Genomic DNA, 22,144 nt, shown 5'->3' on the forward strand with positions numbered 1-22,144 from the left:
GCTTTGTCCTAATTCTTTACTCTTAAATTTAAAACATTTAAATGAGATTTAGATTAACCTGGACTAAGAGATTATTTTTATTTAACTGAAAAAAAGTAAAGGAATCTAAAGTTACTTTACCCAGGAACTGACTGACTTTCGCTGCTCCTCCGGTAGCCTGCTTTGCTATATGAAGTCCCTTGGTCACAGCTGGACTAACTTCTACTGGTTTTTCTTCTGGTTGAATCCGTTCTCGCAGTTTAGAAGCGCCTTTCTGGATGGCTTTGCCAGTAAACTCAGCACCTTTAACCAAACCCCAACTCACCCAGGAAGCACCTTTTTAAAGGAAAATTTTGAATTGCACAAAATTAGGACTGATTGTACCTTTAAGCCCTTTAACAAATAACTGATCAACAGGAAAAAAAAAACCCAAGGAGTTCAATATTCAAATCCCAAACATGCCATAAATTTTCAAGCCAACTTTGTACTTGTAGTGTTCTGCCTGTAATACGTACCTTTTCTAAGTAAATTTGTCTTTCAATACTTAGGTCATATATCACTCAACAACAGTTCTGTATTACTCTATGCTGTCACTACAACTTGTAGGCATCTCTATATATTACTTACCACAGTATACTACCGTTAGGGACTAATTTTGGGTTTTGGTGCCATTACGATGGTATTTGGCTAGAAGACCCAGTATCCTTGTTCTTTCTGCCTTAGTCCAGGCACCACTTTTCCCCCACAAAGCCTTGAAGCTGACAGATACACCAACAACCTGTATCTCAAACACCAAGGCAGAACTTTTGCTTGTTTCCTTGGGGCTAAAGACATAAGGCAGGGGGTTCTGCTCCTTCCTCAATCCCAAATCCCTTGATCTCAGCACCTTTTAATTTGCACTTTAAACCTGAACATGAGAACTCCCAAAAAGTTCAGGAGAAGAAAAACTCTAAAAGAAAAGAAGATTGAGAGCTATTTCTAGCTATTTCTCATGAGACTAGGCCCTAGCTTTTTGCTTTGCTCATGCTTCTTGCACCAAGAATGAAAGAAGCAGAGATTGTCAGAGAGAAAGCAGGGTGACAGAGACCTCTCTAGTGAAAAGAAAAGGCCTTGAGCCAGAGACAGCATGTGGGAAAAGGAGAAGTGGGAAGGAGATGGGAGAACCAAGAAAACAAACACAAGGAGAACAGTTTTCCCTAAGAGGGGGAGGAAAGTGTTACCCTCTCCTGGGGAGAGTTACAATTTTAAATATCTCCTCCTTTTTGGCTATACCCTGAAACAATGAGCTTTTAAAAATACTTAAGTATGTTTTCCAAGATCTGTGCCATGGTTTTTCTATAATTACTTCAGCCCATTAGTAAGCAGGCATCCAGTGATGTGAAAACCATACCCATTTATTTAAAAATGCGAATGAAAAGTACCTAGTAGTAACTGATTGGAAAAATTGATGTGTTTCTCTTCCTGTTTCAGACAACATGTCCACTTCCGGCTCCAACCCTATCCCCACTGTCCTACCCTTGGCGGAGGATCAGGGCTCAAACCCAGGCAAACAGGTTCCAGCCAGGAGTTCACATAACAATAAAGGGACTGAAGATGTCTAGTCAAGAAAAAAATTATGTGTTTTTAGAGTTAACTGATAGATTGAAAAGTGTTAGGTGAAAAACAGCTGAACTTGAAGTTAAGGAAAACTAATCATAAAATAAATGACAATGAACAAAGGAGAGCTCAAGTAGACTATAATCTTACAAAGAAACTATATCAAACAAGGGGGATGGAGTCCATCGATGACTTTCAGAAAAATAAGTGGAAGTGAGATAAATGAAAAGTCACAGGACTAATAAAGAGAAAAACTAGATGTTAATTAAAAACAAGATATCACCATGGAAGAGATAATTAAAACTGTAGAGGCTGTAATAGAAGATATGGAAATACAGTATTTCATTGGTAGCTATTAAGATCTTTTAAACGGCATGTGTAATGCCAGATATAGATTTATTCTATCCATGTCTGCGTCCTACACATCCAGTTAATGCTGAGATACAGCAGGCAGTGAATGAATGCTGAATAAATACGAGGTTGGCAGATGACATAAAATGACCTAATTCAAACCTAACCCAGTGGGGGCGCTATTCAGTCCACTGCCACCAATCTTGTACCTCCTCCCAAATTAGCTCATTAGACTCCACTCCATCTACAATGTGTGGCAGCTGCCTTCTTTTTTTTTTTTTTTTTCTTTTTGCGGTATGCGGGCCTCTCACTGTTGTGGCCTCTCCCGTTGCGGAGCACAGGCTCCGGATGCGCAGGCCCAGCGGCCATGGCTCACGGGCCCAGCTGCTCCGCGGCATATGGGATCCTCCCAGACCGGGGCACGAACCCGCGTCCCCTGCATCGGCGGGCGGACTCTCAACCACTGCGCCACCAGGGAGGCCCTACAGCTGCCTTCTTAAAAGTGTAAGTCTAAGCTTCTCAAACCAATTTTCTACATGTGTAAATTTTAAGCAGTTTTTTTTTTCACCTCTTACATTCATAAAGTATAAGACTATAGCTTTTACTGATCTTTACTCATCATTGGGCTAAGGTGAATGAGCTCAATTTAGATCCCTGGTTACTCATCTTTGTACAGAACCTACATGAGTCAGGTAGAAATAGTTTCTTGACAGATCAGATAATTTTTTCTGCAGTACATCTTGGATATTTCTTACACCTTTCTCTACATAGCTTGTACCTTAAGTATGCAGTGAGCTAGTTGTTTTTCATGCTACCTATTAAAAAGCATATAAGGAGACAGGTATTCTGATTGGCAGTTAAATAGTTTTAATGTTACTATTAGGGCTATTGCTAGAACTCTAGCCCTGAGGATACAGGATGAAAAGGAAGAGAGTTGCAAGCCTGAAGACACTAAGGTCCCAGTAGTAAAGAAGGTCTCTAAGTGTTACCAGAAGGTAGTTTTGGCTCATTTTCAAATGATGCACTGCTAACAGTTCTTTTGAGATCTCTGAAGAGATCTCTCCTCAGCGTTAGCTGGCTCTCCGGATGATCTACTTCTTCAAATAGAACCAGTGTGTGGAATCTGTATGGTATCTAGGAGTCCTAAGATTTTGTGGCCCGTGGTATTTTCCAAAGATGGTCAAAAACAGTATCTCCTATTCCACATATTCTTTCAACATGACCTTGACATTCTTCCCATTGAGAAGTGGGGTCTATGTCGCATTCCCTTGAATCTGGGCAGGCTTGTTACTTGCTTATAACTAATGATGCTGGAAATTTCCAAGAGTATGTCAAAAATGGTAGTGCAGCTTCTGCCTGTTTGGTGGACCATTCACACTTGAACCCTGAGCTACTATGCAGATGCCAGATGAGCTTAAGGCTGCTATGCTGTGAGGAAGTCAAGAGGCATGGAGAGGTCATGTGTAGGCAGTCCTAGATCTTGAGCTCTCCTAACCCAGATGCCAACTTCAGTGTGACTGAAGGAGCCTTCAGATGATTCCAGCTCCCAGCTACTGAGTCACTAGTCGGCCTTTGAGTCTTCCTAGCTGAGGCCCTGACATCATGAAGCAGATGGAAGCCATCCCTGATATGACCTTTTGGAATACCTGGCCCACAGAATTCCTAAGCGTAAATAAATTGTTGTTTCACATCATTAAGTTTGGGATGGTTTGTTACACATGGATACTATACAGTCTTATAGCAGTATACACTCAAAAACTTAATTACCTTTGAATTTAGTTACCTACATGTGTGTGGATAAGGGCTAATTTTCTGAACACTGACCTAATAAACAACTTAGCAGCCTGTAAAGTTAGGCTGCAAGGTAGTAAGAGTGAAGGTTTTTCTTTACAACTTTTTTTTTTTGGATGTGCACCATTTTTAAAGTCTTTATTGAATTTGTTACAATATTGCTTCTGTTTTACATTTTTTGGCCGGGAGGCATGTGGGATCTTAGCTCTCCAACCAGGGACTGAACCTGCACCCCCTGCATTGGAAGGCAAAGTCTTAACCACTGGACCACCAGGGAAGTCCCTTTACAACTTCTATAAAAATCTCTTTCAAGGACAAATTTTAACTGTTACACATATATTTGAAAATTTGGCTTTATCTTTTCTTCTTGTCTCAAGCAGCTCTTTGACACTGGGCAAAATATTTTGTTTGCTCCTAGCTACTTAATCATTTTTCACTTATTTTAGTTTGTTCGTTTTTCATGTTAAAGACTTCCTCTGCTTTAGACACCTCCATTATTTTAATGAGTTTAAACCTATAAACCAGAGATGGAAACCTTTATTGATAGTCTATTAAATAACTAGTCAAGATCCCCTTACTGGGTCATGAATTTGACTTACTGAATAATAATGACTGGCAATGTTTTTTAAAAAACAAAATATAATGTTTGGAAAAACAAAAGGCCCCGAATAGCTAAAGCAATCTTGAGAACGAAAAACGGAGCTGGAGGAATCAGGCTCCCTGACTTCAGACTATACTACAAAGCTACAGTAATTAAGACAGTCTGGTACTGGCATAAAAACAGAAAGATAGATCAGTGGATCAGGATAGAAAGCCCAGAGATAAACCCACGCACATATGGCCAACTTATCTTTGATAAAGGAGGCAGGAATGTACAGTGGAGAAAGGACAGCCTCTTCAATAAGTGGTGCTGGGAAAACTGGACAGGGACATGTAAAAGTTTGAGATTAGATCATTCCCTAGCACCATACACAAAAATAAGCTCAAAATGGATTAAAGACTTAAATGTAAGGCCAGAAACTATCAAACTCTTAGAGGAAAACATAGGTAGAACACTCTATGACATAAATCACAGCAAGATCCTTTTGGACCCACCTCCTAGAGAAATGGAAATAAAAACAAAGATAAACAAATGGGACCTAATGAAACTTCAAAGCTTTTGCACAGCAAAGGAAACCATAAAGAAGACCAAAAGACAACCCTCAGAATGGGAGAAAATATTTGCAAATGAAGCAACTGACAAAGGATTAATCTCCAAAATTTATAAACAGCTCATGCAGCTCAATAGCAAAAAAACAGACAACCCAATCCAAAAATGGGCAGAAGACTTAAATAGGCATTTCTCCAAAGAAGATATACAGACTGCCAACAAACACATGAAAGAATGTTCAACATCATTAATCATTAGAGAAATGCAAATCAAAACTACAATGAGATATCATCTCACACCAGTCAGAATGGCCATCATCAAGGAATCTAGAAACAATAAATGCTGGAGAGGGTGTGGAGAAAAGGGAACACTCTTGCACTGCTGGTGGGAATGTGAATTGGTACAGCCACTATGGAGAACGGTATGGAGGTTCCTTAAAAAACTACAAATAGAACTACCATATGACCCAGCAATCCCACTACTGGGCATATACCCTGAGAAAACCATAATTCCAAAAGAGACATGTACCAAAATGTTCATTGCAGCTCTATTCACAATAGCCCGGAGCTGGAAACAACCTAAGTGTCCATCATCGGATGAATGGATAAAGAAGATGTGGCACATATATACAATGGAATATTACTCAGCCATAAAAAGAAACGAAACTGAGCTATTTGTAATGAGGTGGATAGACCTAGAGTCTGTCATACAGAGTGAAGTTAGTCAGAAAGAGAAAGACAAATACCGTATGCTAACACATATATACGGAATTTAAAAAAAAAATGTCATGAAGAACCTAGGGGCAAAACGAGAATAAAGACACAGACCTACTTGAGAATGGACTTGAGGATATGGGGAGGGGGAAGGGTAAGCTGTGACAAAGCAAAAGAGAGGCATGGACATATATACACTACCAAACGTAAGGTAGATAGATAGTGGGAAGCAGCCGCAGAGCACAGGGAGATCAGCTCGGTGCTTTGTGACCGCCTGGAGGGGTGGGATGGGAAGGGTGGGAGGGAGGGAGATGCATGAGGGAAGGGATGTGGGAACAGATGTATATGTATGACTGATTCACTTTGTTATAAAGCAGAAACTAATTAAAAAAAAAAAAAAAGAGAAATCTAGAAACAATAAATGCTGGAGAGGGTGTGGAGAAAAGGGAACACTCTTGCACTGCTGGTGGGAATGTGAATTGGTACAGCCACTATGGAGAACGGTATGGAGGTTCCTTAAAAAACTACAAATAGAACTACCATATGACCCAGCAATCCCACTACTGGGCATATACCCTGAGAAAACCATAATTCCAAAAGAGACATGTACCAAAATGTTCATTGCAGCTCTATTCACAATAGCCCGGAGCTGGAAACAACCTAAGTGTCCATCATCGGATGAATGGATAAAGAAGATGTGGCACATATATACAATGGAATATTACTCAGCCATAAAAAGAAACGAAACTGAGCTATTTGTAATGAGGTGGATAGACCTAGAGTCTGTCATACAGAGTGAAGTTAGTCAGAAAGAGAAAGACAAATACCGTATGCTAACACATATATACGGAATTTAAAAAAAAAATGTCATGAAGAACCTAGGGGCAAAACGGGAATGAAGACGCAGACCTACTTGAGAATGGACTTGAGGATATGGGGAGGGGGAAGGGTGGGCTGTGACAAGGCGAAAGAGAGGCATGGACGTGTATACACTACCAAACGTCAGGTAGATAGATAGTGGGAAGCAGCCGCAGAGCACAGGGAGATCAGCTCGGTGCTTTGTGACCGCCTGGAGGGGTGGGATGGGGAGGGTGGGAGGGAGGGAGATGCATGAGGGAAGGGATGTGGGAACAGATGTATATGTATGACTGATTCACTTTGTTATAAAGCAGAAACTAATTAAAAAAATGAATAAATAAACTTAAAAAAAAAAAAAAAAAAAAAAAAAAAAAAAATATAAGGTCTCAATCTGAGAGCTACTGTAGTTAAATTGTTAACCAATTAAAGTATAAACACATGTGTCAGTAATGATTATTTTGTTTTTAAAATAAATGATCTGAAGCCCTTTCTAACCATAATTAAATAGTAGGGTCTACTTCCCAAACAGCTTGGCTATAATTCTCAGGTCTCCTCATGCCTGTATTGCCATAAGGTTAGGGGAGTGCTACTTTGCTTCCAAAGACGGATGAATGTCATTTTTTTGGTGGAGAAGGAGGAAGGAGAGGGGAGAAAAAAAGATTAAGGGGGAATTTCAAAGGGGAAAGGAAAATAATTTTATGTCCAGAGCTATTCTGAAACTTTGGAGATTCTTGAAGCTTTTCACTATCAATTTTCCCAAGAGTAAAACAGAGAATAAAAGACCAAGAAGAACTTATATCAATATGACAATATGTGACATTCAAAGAGACTAGTTCCTTCTATTTTTAAATATTTATAAACTGATCATTTAAAACCAAAACATAAAATAGTATCTTTCCAAGTATTCTCTAATGGGATTCAAAGGTTTCACATTATGCAGGCAAAAAAGTTAACATTACTATAATACCTGACAAAATGTTTTGAGCCACTTTCTCACTCCATTCAGGTATTTCCTTTGCTTTTTCTTCTGAAACTGGCTCATAAGGTACAATGTGACTCAGATTAACTTCTTCACTTGAAGTACCTTTGGTCTAAACAGTAAAAATATTTCAAAATGTGAAATAAATACTAAGAGGAGGAAAAATCGTAAGTATTCTATAATAAAATATTAAGCCAACAAATACTAATTAATGAAAATATTTCCAGGCAACCTAGTTATAAGTACATTTTATTACATAAAGTGCAATACCATAACCACCGTGAAGGTGAAAACTGTTCTTGTCTTACGTTAGGTACCATTGGTAAGTAAGATTTAAATACCAACATACCTCCAATACAGCATTTATCAAATTATATTTAAATTGATTAATTTTTTTCTTTCTTTGACCACTCTGAGTTCCTTCATAGAGCTATCACCCCCTAGATATTGGTATGTATGCATACAGTACTCAGTAAGGTTAAAAGATTTCTGTTAAATGACTCAGTCAGTAAGGAAGAATGTATCCAAATAAACTGGTTTTGACAGAAATGAAGTAAAAGCAAATAAAAGTATATAAACACAGAATCTACCATTCCATTCGAATGGAAATGGGAAACACAGAAATACTTGTACTTTGCTAATTTAACAGCTAGGGCCAACATTCAAAATCTCAAAGCTAAATTTGTTTTCATTCTAAAAACTTAGGAGTAGGCTAACTCAGACCTCATTATAATTTGCAACTTCTATCTTTGACAATGTGCCAATGTCTCTAATATATGAAGAGCTCCTAGAAATTGTGAAGAAAAGGACTAACAACCCAGTAATAAAAATGGACAAAGGACATAACTAGACATCACACAGAAAACAAAATTCAAGTTACCCCTATGCATTTGCTCAACTTCACTCATAATAAAATCGATGCAAATTAATATATTCCAATATATTTCTCTCATCATCGGATTGCCAAAAAATAGACCACCCACTCTGTTGAGCAGGCTGTGGGGAGATAGGTATGCTCCAACAACTACTGGTGCAGTGCTGAACAGTATACTCCTTAGGGAGGGCAATGTAGCAAAATCTATCAAAATTACAAATGCATTTACCTGTTGACACAGTAACCCCATCTCTAAGAATTTATTTGATGAATTACCTGCAGATGTATGAATCAATGGCTCTACCAAGTCATTCATTGAAGCACTGCTTGTAATACCAAACAATCACACCAAACACCCCTCAATAAGAGACTGATTAAAGAAACTATGATATGTTCATACAATGAAATATAAGGTAAAAAAGACTGAGGAAGTTCTTTATTTACCCCAGACTTTATTATCAAAAAAAAAAAATATATATATAGGACACTCTATATGTTCCCTTATGTATAAGAAAGGAAGTGAAATAATTACAGATTTTGTTTGCTTTTATCTGTCTCAAAAAACCCAGGAAAGAAACACAAGATCCTAATAAAAGTAATTACCGACAGTGGCAGGAGGAATGGTGTAGACAGGGACAAAGGTGGGAGTAAAGCTTTCCAAAGATATATATATATATTTTAATATAATTAGATTTTTTTAAACCAAGGAATTAAATTTTTAAAAATGAAGTTCTAACTTCCATTTTGGACTCCCAGTGTCCTCATAAAGCTGGTCTAATATGCTCAACATAACCCACAGTGACAGTTGGCAAGTAAAAGTAGAATATTCATGTGATATTCATTAATTCCAAAGACAATTACTGAGCACTTATAATATGGAATACAACAAAGAACAGTAGGAAACTGTTTATAATTCAATACTCACACAATGTTACTTTCTTTCACCACAGGTTTGCTTAGTTCACCTTCGGGACTCATCTTAGCCATAGTGCCTTCCAGGAGGAGCCTCCTTAACTGCTTCCACACCACTCATCTATGTGGAAGGTACAACCTAGCGTTCTATACAACTTATGTACTTTCATCTAATGATCACATTGGGTAGAAATTATCTCTTTGCTAATCTGTCCTCCCCACTAGATGGGAAATATTTTGAGATGAGAAATTAAACATTTTTCCCACTATGCTCATCTTTCTAGCACTCAATAACTATTTCCTAAACTCTAATCCAAATTTACCATTTGGAACATATCACAAAATCTGAGAAATGAAAGAACGACTAAATGTATTTTTTAAAAGCCCATTTTCTCTGTTCTGCTGACTATTCATGAAGAAATAAGGAACTGAATAAAAATGGTAGTGTAAGGAAAAGCACACCTAGCCCCAAGATCTTGGTGTATATAGGAAGGTGGAGAGTAACACAAAACAAAAAAACATACACATCATTAACATAATGATAAAAATCTTTCAAATAGTTGCAAAAAACTATCCCCCCAAACATAGATTATCTTTTAAAACAGTTTAAATGACAACTACTTGGAAAGGGAGATATTACAGCTGCTTATCATCATTTTACCAGTGACCACTTGGTACATCTGCAAGGTGCTCTGCTTCAGTAAATGGGGATCTTACACATAATTTAAACTGGTGAAAGGCACCATTAGAACAGAACACACACGCATACCTTGCTCATCTTGCACTTCCTCTACTAACCTTTTTCCCCCGTTTCCCCTTATGACGCACATCCTTACTGCCTGGGTCCAACTGTCTCCCATCAGTGCCACTGGCTTCCTTCAGTTGGTTAGAGGGGCATCTTGGTCTTCCAGGGATTTGGAATTCATTTACTCCTTCTGCCCGGTCCCAGTTGGCCTAGGGAGTAAAGGCCTAAGCTCAGCTCAAATTCACATTTCCTCTAAGCTATGGTACACCATGCTCCAATAATATACCTATTCAAATGACAGTGTTGTACAACTACTTTTACTGGTCTTTCTCTATACTTTTATCTCATCACCAAACCTCAAACCTTTGAGTTCTTTGGCTCACAGGACATGGCCTAAAGCAAATTTCAGAAAAACAAAGTATAAGAGATAAACTTATAGCAGTAGTTGGTACAAGTGATCGTTAAATCAGATGCAGCTACATTTGAATTTAGTTAAATAATAAATTATAAGTTTTAGGAAACACATACAAGACTAAATGAATTTAAAGGCAATTAACAACTGGGAGACTGGGATTGACATATATATATACTAACATGTATAAAATGGATAACTAATAAGAACCTGCTGTATAAAAAAATAAATTCAATTCAAATTTTCAAAAATAAATAAATAAATAAAGGCAATTAACAAACCTCATGTCCAGTTTAACTACTCTGCATTGTTGGAAGGCTGATTTTGTTTTTCCATTTTTGCACTCAACACTAAAGGTAATCTGCTTGCATACACTTTGCTGAATGAATGCTTAAGAGTAAAGGCAAATCAAAAGTATAGCTAGTAACTAGCTTTTGTTTCCTGTTGGAGTTCTAGGACAATACAGAAAACTAAAAATAACATTCAACCAAAAAAATAAAACTAAACAGAGGAAGTAAACATATAACCTAAAGGTCAGTTTAATTTCCTTCCTAGAGCCCAGTAATATAGGCCAAATGAATGTAGGGGTAAAGGGAGAAACAGCTCCATAAAAGGTCTGGGATACTTAAGGAATGTCACTTCATTCAGCTAGTAAACAGCAAAGCTTATTAGACTTAAACCCATATCCATCTGACGATGTTGCTGCCTTTGTAAACTCCTCTCCTAAGCACATCGAGGCTGCACACACTTCTGTATGGGGGTCATGGGTTTTGTTAACACAGCTTAAATATCTAGTATTTAAGAACATGTTGATCACCAGGTCACTCTCACACACAGTTCTTACAACGTAATGCTGAGATGACCCTCCGACCTTTCACTTAGCTGGTGATCTCCTCCCACCACCTTTGATCTTAACTTTTTAATACAGGTATGGATTAACAGTGTATTCTAGCTCCTCAGAAAAAAGGAACAAATCTTTCATGACTGAACTCAAAGGAAACCATTTTGTGAAATCCTTCCAGACCTCCTTTCACTTTTTTTTCCATCACCTATCATACTGTACTGTGGTTATTCAACAGACTGTAAGGTGCTCAAGAATGGGAGCTGTTATATATGTATCTTTATAGCCTCCTCTGTTCTTTCTTCCCACCCCATCATTTAACATAGAACCAGGTTAAATAATGAATTCTAAGTATCTGCTGACTGAAAGAGAAAATAAAAGATTACACTACCATGCTGTCAATCTCCTTCAACCTCAGATAACTGTCAGTATTCACAATCAAACATATTTTCCCCCTCTTGTCCTACGTTAGGATGGGCAAGAACACTTAAAGAAAATATCTCCATTATACTCTATTTCAACTCCCTATAACAGATCAGCATGTGGGCAGAGGAACTGGGCTAAATAAGGCAAGTTCACAGGATGACCAACCGTATTTTAAATCACATTTTATTTTGCTTTTGTTCATCATGAGAACAAAGACAATTCCCTCAAACAAAACCTGTTCCTCAAGTCATACCCCTAAAATGTCCAATATTATCCAGATGCTAATGCTGAAATTACCGTCACTTCACCATTTAGTCCCATTGGCCCACTTTCCCAACTGAGAAGTAAGACAGTGGTCATAACAAAAGCAAATATTCAAAGAACATTACTACTTGCTAGCACTGATTTAAGTGTCTTAATGTATTAACTTTTAATCTTCATCACAGCACAATGAAGTGGATGTTATCATTATCCTGACTTTATGATAAAGAAACTAAACTATAGAGAAGATCAACAGCTTGAGTTAAAAGGCATTAAGCAGAGGAGTTCAAATTCAAACAGAGGTAATCTGACTCCAGAGACCACAATCTTAATCACTATTTACAGCCAATTCCCAACTTGTATTTGTGAATACGCAAGCAAATTATATACTCTCAGTTTCCTAACTCTGATCACATTAGAGCTTATTACAGTTTCTTTAAAAGCAGAAGTGCTTATGTTACAGTAGGTTTGCATCCTGAAGGTGATCGCACAAGTTACCTGGAGCCGAAGGTCAGACATTTGTCTTAATAGATCCTCAAAGAGTTCTCTATCATCTTCTGGTAATTCAGAAGACAAGACGACCCCCACAAAGCATCCTGATGCTTGTAACATTGTATCAGGAAACATGTAGGCTCCTACAGTACATTTAAGAACTGGAGATCTATCAGGAACTAGAGGATACAGCCAGTCACAAACCTGAAAAGGTTAATTTAAAACAAATCAATTAATAGAACTAGGTTTTCACCGAGGTTTTAAATATTGTTATACTAGCAAACACACATTTTAAAGTTTGAAATGCATTTTACAAGGCTTTCTAGAACCATCAGCATCGACAAACCCCCAATAAAAATCAGCCATTTGCTAGTCTGATCTCCCTGCAAAACACTCACAGGAACTGTGCTAAAAATGTTATTGCTCCACTAATTATATAGTCTTAAAACTGGTGCCCTTAAACAGCCCACTGTTAACCAATAATGAGTCTAGCTTTAAATAAATGGTCAAAGTAAATTAAGGTTTTCTTTATTATTCAAATTAGACATCCCTTTGTGGAAAACAATGAAATCAAACTGTTTCCAAGTACTCCAAATGTATTTACTGATTTAATCCTCTTGGTTGGTGTTGTCATTTTAACTACAAGAAAACTGAGGCACAGAGGGGTTAAGTTGCTCAGAGTCAACAACCAAAAAGTGGGGCTAGGGTTTAAGCACATGCTATCTGCCACTGGAGAAACTAAACAATTATTTTAATTAGAAACCCAGCATTCAAAATGTTGAATTTTCTTTTAACTAAACCCAACCTGATCTGACAGAGCAAGAAGATTAAGTTACATTTACGGGTTCACTATCTATTGTGAAGTTAAATCAAAACGACACAAAGCTGCCCTGCAACGTCATCTGGCGACGTCAGATTATCACAGTAAGACTTAATTAAGCTCACCTCCTAGAGATCTAAATTCAGAAGAAACTAAGTTTAAATCAGGATACCCAAATTATTCATTTCCACTATTCTTTGAGTGACCAGAATATAACTTCACCCCTCACCCAGGACACTCTCTTCGTAATATTAAGAAACTTGGGAGAATAGATTATCAAAATACTGTGCGATAAACATGAGTCAATGGGATTAAATATTTCATATAAATGATGGAAAACCCTGGTATACTAGCATCATCTCTGACCAACAGAATACGAATGTGCAGGGATCAAGCACTCAAGTCTGACTCTTTCCTAGAAAGTGCTTAACAAACATTTTCAAATTCTTTTTTTTAATGGATTCTCTCTTTTTTTAGTCATCTCAAAAGCCACTCTCCAACTTTTATAAAAGTCAAATTTCAGGCAAGTTACAATAAAACTGATTACTGTATTTTCCAAAGTATGATATATAACCATCTGTGGTATATGAAATGACTTCAAGTAATATACAAACTGGAGTAGCAACATATTTTAACATGTATTAGGGAAAAATACGGTATCTTTCCCTCAATTTCACAGTCGTTATTGTTTAGGAAAAAATTAACAAATGAGACATTTAAATAAAAATATGAGTAACAAGTGTTGGATTTAACAAAAAAAATCATAATGGTTATACTTAAATGACTAAAGATTGGGAAGGGTTTCTTTTACTTTGCCATGATTTCTCTAAGATTAACTACATTCTGTTCACCTTGACTGAAATGGAGTATCCTCAAATCTTCTCAAATAAAACTTTATAGACCTTTCTCAGGCTAGATTATTACAGATTGGTGAGCTCATCCACCATAGGCTGACTTCTCCCAGTTTCACTTTCAGAGGGCAATCTCATGTCCAAGTTCCCTATGAACTGACTATAAATTTAACAGGTTTAAAAAGTATATTAAAACTAAAGTCAAGAGAAAAATCGTTTTTAGAAGCCACAGAATTCTAGTCTGCCTATTTAAAACCAAATTAATTTCTAATTTCCTAAATAAAGCAATAGTGATTTTTTTGCAGCGTAAAAAAAATTACATCTAACTTCTAATACTTAGTTGTTTCAATGTTTGTTTTTTAGAACAAAAAAATTCAGTAAACACCTAACTCTCTTTAAGGACACTGCTACAAATATCCGAATACATGTAAGTGAGAGCCCCTTAAAAAGACTCAAACTTTGGGTACAATTTTACTTTTTATTTAGGACTCAAAATAGGAGATGTTGGAAAGGTTAAGCACAAAATTAAAAGAACTAAGACAGAACAAATTTTTACTAGAGAACAAGTCATTTTAATGGTTGAGCTCATGAGCTCATTCTACATGTAGTAGAATGTTTCTGATGTTCATTCCCCGCACCTCCAGTAGCCCAGGCCCCAAAGGTTTTTTAAATTCCACTTTTACTCTATTACCAGATCAGCAGAAAGTATTATATCTTTTATCAGCCCCCTCCCAATCCCAATCAAAAAGCCTACTCTTTTTAACCTCAAGGTTTCTTTTTAAAAGTAACTTATGGGATCCACACTATTCTTCCTGTCCATTAATGAAGTTTTCCTTTCAACAATGCCCCCAAATATCTCCTTCATACATCCCTAGTAAGTCTCCAACTATCTTTAAACAACCTTCAAGTTGACTCCATGTACAAGCTGCATAAGAACTGAAAATAGAATATACCAAGAGAGAAAATAAATCTGGATAACTAGTACTGTAACTAAACCACATCATCTGGACTCTGGATAAAAGCACCTGCCTCGCTCAAATAGTCATCTCCCTTACATGCAAACCCTTTTGTTATACCCGATGTATACTGAATCTGTACTTCTACAACCCCATCTCCCTGTACCAATGTCCACTCTTTTAAAAACAGATTGATATTCGACCATCACCTTCAGAATACCTTACAAATTCCACAACAGTTTCCTAACAACCTTTATTTAGCACCAGTCTTTGTTCTTGGACCAAGGGCATCCTGGTAAATTTATGTGCTTGGAAAGTTAGAACTGCATCTTAGATGATTGTCACAGTCTCTACTTGTAGACCAGGGTTTCTCAACCTTGGCATGACTGAAATTTTCAGTTAATTTTTTTATTGATGAGAGCTATCCTGTTCAGATGTTTAGCAGTACACCTGGCCCCTACCCACCATATATGCCAGTAGCAGTAGCACAATCCCCAGTGCCAGTTGTGACGACCAAAAATGTCCCCAACTACTGCCAAAATATCCCACAGTGGGGAGACTGGGGGTGGGGGGTATTCCTACTAGTTGAGAACCACTATTCCAGACACTGGATCTAGCCCAGTTCAGCCCCTCAGCTGAGGCTTACAGTTATACATTCACACGAGTTACATAAATCCCTTTTGAAATCAAAGTTATTACGTTTCTTCTTCAGATAAAAAATTACAAGTTAAGGATGAATATTCTGATTTCCCTCAGGTCCTGTATTCACAAATTTAGTACTAAAACAAGAGTTTACATCTAAAGAAAAGGAAAAAGAAAGGCTATCAAACACATAGAGGCTCATGGCTCATAAATTTCATGAAATATATTTAAAAAGGAACTAGAATTTATAATAATCTTCTTGCACTTACTGTCTTGGACACATTATAAATATTTACAAATAAAAATAATATATTCTACACATATTTCAAATTATGTTTACATTTTTCTTTGGCTTACCTGAAGAAACCCAGGAGGACGGTTTAGAACTGTATCAAGAGAATTATCCAAGAACCTCACGATTCGAAGGTACCCAGGATATGAAGGTGCACTAACCTCCCCTGCAGGATTTACAAAAAAAATCTGTACTCCATTTGGTATCAAAATCAACTCATCTGCATCTAGCCCTAAGGTCTCAAGAGGAGGTGGCTGAGAATGATTCCTATAAAAGTTTTCCCCAACTGATGAGAACTCTCCAGATTCTGTTCCATAGGATACAGTGTAGTGACCCTCAGCAGCCTGAGGAGTATAAGCAGGAGGTGCTTCTGATGGATGACTTTGAGATGGTAAGGAGAAAGTACTAGGTGTAGAAACTGGTTCTGTACTTGTAGTTGGAGTGTTTCCATTTACTTCATTGTGCTGAGGAAGTGAATTAAAGGACTCAGGCTCCAGTGACTTTTCGGACATATCTTTAGGTGGAAATTCTGGATGTAACTTGGGCACCTCCTGAAGATCATTCTGTAGAGAAGTGGCAAGACCCTTCTCTAGAATTTCCAACCTGGTACGTACGTTCTGTAGTGTTTCTTTCATTTTCTGTTGCATCTGTCTAGCAGATTCCCACCCAGGACCTATGTGTTCGGGATCTGCTGACGAAATGCTGATTCCTCTGAGCAAGTGCCCTATTCCTTGCTTATAGTAGTTCTTTGCTTCTTCTTTCTGACCTAATTCATCTGTATTCAGTCCTTTATTAACAAATAAAAAGGCCTTCTTGTATGCTTCCTTGATGATCTTAATTTCAGCAGGTTCTCCATCTTGTGGCTCTTGTTCCATTTCTGCAAAACAGGAAATATATTTTTAATTACCTTATTTAGCTTTTTGTTTACTTATTTATTATCAGTTTCTCCTAGCTGAATATATTTCAGAGGATTGGAGCCTTGCTTGTCCGTCCTGTTCACTGATGTATTCCCTAAGCCTATTATTAGATCTGACATAGAGAAAGCACTCAATATGTATTTTTTTTTTTTTTCTTTTTGCGGTACACGGGCCTCTCACTGTTGCGGCCTCTCCCGCTGCGGAGCACAGGCTCCGGATGCGCAGACTCAGTGGTCATGGCTCACGGGCCCAGCCGCTCTGCGGCATGTGGGATCCTCCCAGACTGGGGCACGAACCCGTGTCCCCTGCATCGGCAGGTGGACTCCCAACCACTGCGCCACCAGGGAAGCCCTCAATATGTATTTGTTGAATGGATAAATAAATAATACTCTTGGTCCTAAATATCTTTTTTTTAACATCTTTATTGGAGTATAATTGCTTTACAATGGTGTGTTAGTTTCTGATGAATAACTTTTTAATTAAAAAACATAAGAGAATAAGCCGGAACACATCTGTTGAATAATTTTCTTGTTCCAGTTTCTTACAAGAAATAAAAGTTTCCTGTACCTTTAAGGTCGGAACAAAAAAGTCTCACTCTAAAATTCATTATAATTCCAGATTATAGTAGCTAATTAAAAATGAGGTTGAATCGTGCATTGGAGAGGACAGAAATGAGAAAAAAAATGATCTGAGTGAAGCTTTAAAGTACCCAACTTCCACTTAAAGTTAGCAGGTTACTCACATGCAGTTAGCCCTTCTCCCTCCCAAAACTCCATTAAAATGGCTTACAAGATTATTAAAAAAGCATAACCATTCTTTTCAATGAGAAAAAGGCATGAACAGGTACTTCACAAAACAGGATATTTAAATGACATGTGAAAAGGTGTTCAACACATGATTCCCTCAGGGAAATGAAACTAAAATCCATAATATGACTACAGCTGACCCTTGAACAGTAGGGGATCCACTTATACAAGGATTTTTTTCAGTAAATACGGTACTGTATTTTCATTTTACAGCTCTTTAAATTAACTAAGTATGGGGGAAAGTGTGTTTGATTGGAGATCACATTACGTGGAATCAAAAGAACTGGGGTCTGCATCCTGATTCTATCCAAATTGTTTCGGCTTCCTGCCCTTGGATGAATCATGTATCGATTCCTTTGTGTTTGAGGCAGAGACAGCAGCAGAGGCACCTCTGATCGTGTGGGGACTGGCGCCCCTTATCCCCTGTTGTTCAAGGGTCAGCTATATATACTTGTCAGGAAGCTGAAACTGAAGGCTGACGAGCGTTAGAGAAGATGGCAACTGGAACTCTCATATACTTTGCCGGTGGAAGTGAAAAATGCTACAGCCAGTATGGAAATTTGGCATTTCTACCAAAGCTACATTCACCCACTCTATGACCCAGCAATTCCATTTAGAGGTATATAACCAAGAGAAATGAATGAATACACACACCAAAAACATGTACAATCATATTCATAGCAGCTTTATTCACAAAAGCCAAAAAATCGAAACAACCCAAATGCCCACCCACAGGAGAAGGGATAAATAGTGGCATATTTATATTATGCAGTAATACGCAGGAATTTTTTTTTTAAAAATTGATGCCTGTAACACTGATGAATCTCACCAATTGCACAAAAGAAGCCACATACAAAAGACTTCATATTGAGACTACTACACTATACTATATGATTTTACAGGTAAAGTTGAGGAACAAGCAAAACTAGTCTATTATGATAGAAACAAAAATAATGATTACAGGTGTTGGTATAGACTCGGAAGGGACACGAGGGGACCTTACAGCATATGAAAATGCTCTCTATTTTGATCTGAGTGGTGATTACATGGGTGTATACATACATTAAAAAAATCTGTAAATCTAAGATTAGTGCACTATATTGCACCTTATTATATCCTTTAATAAAACAAATAACAAAGCCGTAACTCACAAAGAGGGAGGATGAAGAGTCAACAGGGCTTTGTTTCTGAAAAAGGAGGAAGACAAGTAGTAACTCACAAAACAGATTTGAGAAAGCTGATGCCTACACTGTCAATCGGGAAACCAGAGAAACAGCCCCATTTATATCTCATCACAGAACCTCCGAAAGGCACAGGAACTGATGGGATTCAATCTTCCTCTGGAAGAGGTAGTAGAGGTAGAGCTGAAAAAAGGACTGATTCAAAGCTAATTTACAAAGTAGACCTTTAGATCTCGCCTATACCAAGCACCCCAAAACACTATTGCTCTCCAGCCCTGAAAGAAGATTGGATATTTTAATTCAAAAGAGCATAAAATAAAATGTCTCAGGACAGGGAACTATCAGACATGATTAAGGGTAAATATCAAAAGCAGGACGATGAAAAATTAGATACTGAATACTGACACCTTCAATCTTTTCTCCCCAACTTGGGTCTTAGAGTTCAGGCAGATAGGTACCACTCCAGAAAAAAGATTATAGTGTCTTCTCTGAGAAATCTGACCACCACCAAGAGGAAAAACCTAAAGAAAGTGACACTGAGAGTTCCCCCAGGAACTGTCCAAGCAACTAACTCTTCAGAGAAGCCATGGTTGATAAGTTCTACCCCAGACTCTCCAATTAACATTTTAGTGCCCCAATCTTATACATAAGCAGAGAGCTAAGAATCAGAAAACTGGTGAGGAAAACATCTAATATGAAAGAAAAGAAAAATAAGAACGATGTAATTTGGTTGAAATGGATAATATGCAGGGAGAACACTTCCAAAAAACCTTTGTATCAATATAAAGAAAAAGCAAATACTGCATCCATGAAATAAAAACAGGATATACACAGACGAAAAAGGAAAAAGAACTAAAGGAGCTTTTAAAAATTGTATACAAAATAGCTGGAAAGAAAAACTCAGTAGAGGGATGAGAAGATAAGTTTTAAAAATTATAGAAAATTTCTGCAAAGCAGAGCAAAAAGACAAAGAGATGGAAAAATAGGAAAGAACAGACAAGAAAATAAGAGAGAACTCAGTCTAGAAGGTCTGACATCTGAATAACAAAACTTCCAGAAATAGAGAATAGATTAAAAAATATATATCAGGGATAGAAGAGCTGAAGAAACATTTCAAAGAATTTCCCTGAACTGGAAAGCACGAAATCCTAGATTAAAAAGACCCATGAACAAAGGATGAAAAAACCCCCACAACCAGGAAATTTCAGAACATTAGGCTCACAGGGACCATCTTAAAAGGGCTTATCCATAAAAATAAATAAATATAAAGAGAAATAAGATTGCTAAGGAACTTCTTAAACCCAACAGAAGTTACAAGAAAATAGTATAATTAATTCATGACTCTGAGTGAAAATAACTTCCAAACCCAGCCAAGTGACTGCTCAGATATTCCACCTTCTTTTTCTTGGATGCCATGTTTGATGAAAGTAATCACAAGGCTGATGACAGCAGTTCACAGATGACAATTACGCAAACAGTTCTCACTGGAGGAGAAGACAGAACTCCAGAGATGTCTTCAAGCAACTAACACTGACAGAATACCTAATGTGTTCTTAAGTTTTGAGAACAGATCTATTAGGTTGGCCAAAAAATGCCTCTGGTTTTTAAGTAAAAATAAAACACACATTTTTCATTTTCACCAAGACCTTTATTGAACAACGTATTCACCCTTTTGTTCCACTACCTTCTGCCACTTTTCAGGCAACTTCGTAATTACATCTTCCCAAAACTTTTTATCCTTTTGAGCAAAGAACTGCTCCAGGTGTCTTGTACAGTCTTCCAGGGAATTGAAATTTTTTCCATTAAGAGATAAAGACAGAAATGAATGGAAATCCGAAGGTGCAACGTCTGGTGAATATGGTAGATGAATCAGAACTTCCCAGCCAAGCTGTAACAGTTTTTGCCTGGTCATCGAAGAAACATGCGGTCTTGTGTTATCCTGATGGAAGATTATGTGTTTTCTGTTGACTAATTCTGGATGCTTTTCTTTGAGTGCTGCTTTCAGTTGGTCTAATTAGGAGCGGTACTTGTTGGAATTAATCGCTTGGTTTTCCAGAAGGAGCTCATAATAGAGGACTCCCTTCCAATCCCACCATATACACAACATCACCTTCTTTGGATGAAGACCAGCCTTTGGTGTGGGTGGTGGTGGTTCGTTTTGCCTGACCCATGATCTCTTCCTTTCCGCATTATTGTACAGTATCCACTTTTCATCACCTGTCATAATTTATTTTTAAAAAGGAATGTTTTCATTACGTTTAAATAGAGAATCTCATGCGGAAATACAATCAAGAAGGTTTTTTTTGCTTAACTTATGTGGAACCCAAACATCAAAATGATGAACATAACCAAGCTGGTGTAAATAATTTTCAATGCTTGATTTGGATATTTTGAGTATGTCAGCTATCTCCTGCGTGCTATAACGCTGACTGCTCTCCATTAATGTCTCGATTTGATCGTTATGAACTTCAACTGGTCTACCCGACTGTGGAGCGTTGTCCAGCGAGAAATCTCCAGCACAAAACTTCGCAAACCACTTTTGACACGTTCGATCAGTCACAGCACCTTCTCCATACACTGCACAAATCTTTTTGTGTGTTTCCATTGCATCTTTACCTTTCTTAAAATAATAACCATAGTATGCCAAAAATGTTGCTTTTCTTCTCCTATCTTCAATATTAAAATTCACCAATTTTGATGCCTTTTTTTAAATGCACGCTGATATGACAGCTGTCACATACAATCTAACAAAATTGTTTCGAATGAAGTTAAAGACAACTAAGTGCTACTAGAGCCATCTTACGGAAAAAAACAAACTAACCTTTTGGCCAACCCAATAAATAACTGTGGGAGGACTCAGGGTTTAATCAGTGGTAAGTACATGGTAAACTAAGGAAATAAAAATCAAGACAATCATTAACTCCAGGGAAAACAAGATGCTGAGCTAGAAAGAAAAGTAATCATGTACAGCATGTTTCAGTTTTGATTAATGTCATAATAATGTAAATAATGAATCTTGATACAAGCAAAATTATAATACAACCATATTGAGAAGATGGGAAGATGGATGGATATAAAGTTTCTGTGCCTGTGGTATAGGATAGAAGACCTAAAATTTCATCTTTCCTACTAGGACATTAATGGACAATGCCTAAAACTGAAAAATAAAATAAAGTAGCAATATAAGCATCCTGTTCACAGATTTAGACAGAAAGACCAAAAGAACTGGTAAGAAAATTGATACATGCTGCCTTTGGGAGTAAGGGATGAGGCTGGGAGGGTGGGACCTCTGATTTTCA

At 37.4% G+C, this 22,144-nt stretch overlaps 1 protein-coding gene across 2 annotated transcripts in view; it reads right to left on the reverse strand.

Moving 5' to 3' along the window:
* SPART (spartin) overlaps positions 1-22,144 on the reverse strand; it is a 42,166-nt gene that overhangs the window by 14,679 nt on the left and 5,343 nt on the right. For both annotated transcript variants that reach the window (XM_081214727.1, XM_081214726.1), the window contains exons 2-6: positions 16,007-16,818; positions 12,387-12,584; positions 10,002-10,157; positions 7,406-7,529; positions 121-315 (exon numbers count right to left, since the gene is read on the reverse strand). In XM_081214727.1, the coding sequence (XP_081070853.1) occupies positions 121-315; positions 7,406-7,529; positions 10,002-10,157; positions 12,387-12,584; positions 16,007-16,816 (1,483 nt within the window). In that variant the 5' untranslated portion in view covers positions 16,817-16,818. The remainder of the gene's footprint in view (positions 1-120; positions 316-7,405; positions 7,530-10,001; positions 10,158-12,386; positions 12,585-16,006; positions 16,819-22,144) is intronic.

Source organism: Mesoplodon bidens, assembly GCF_964165515.1.
Source record: "Mesoplodon bidens genome assembly, chromosome: 17".
Taxonomy (NCBI): Eukaryota; Metazoa; Chordata; class Mammalia; order Artiodactyla; family Ziphiidae; genus Mesoplodon; species Mesoplodon bidens.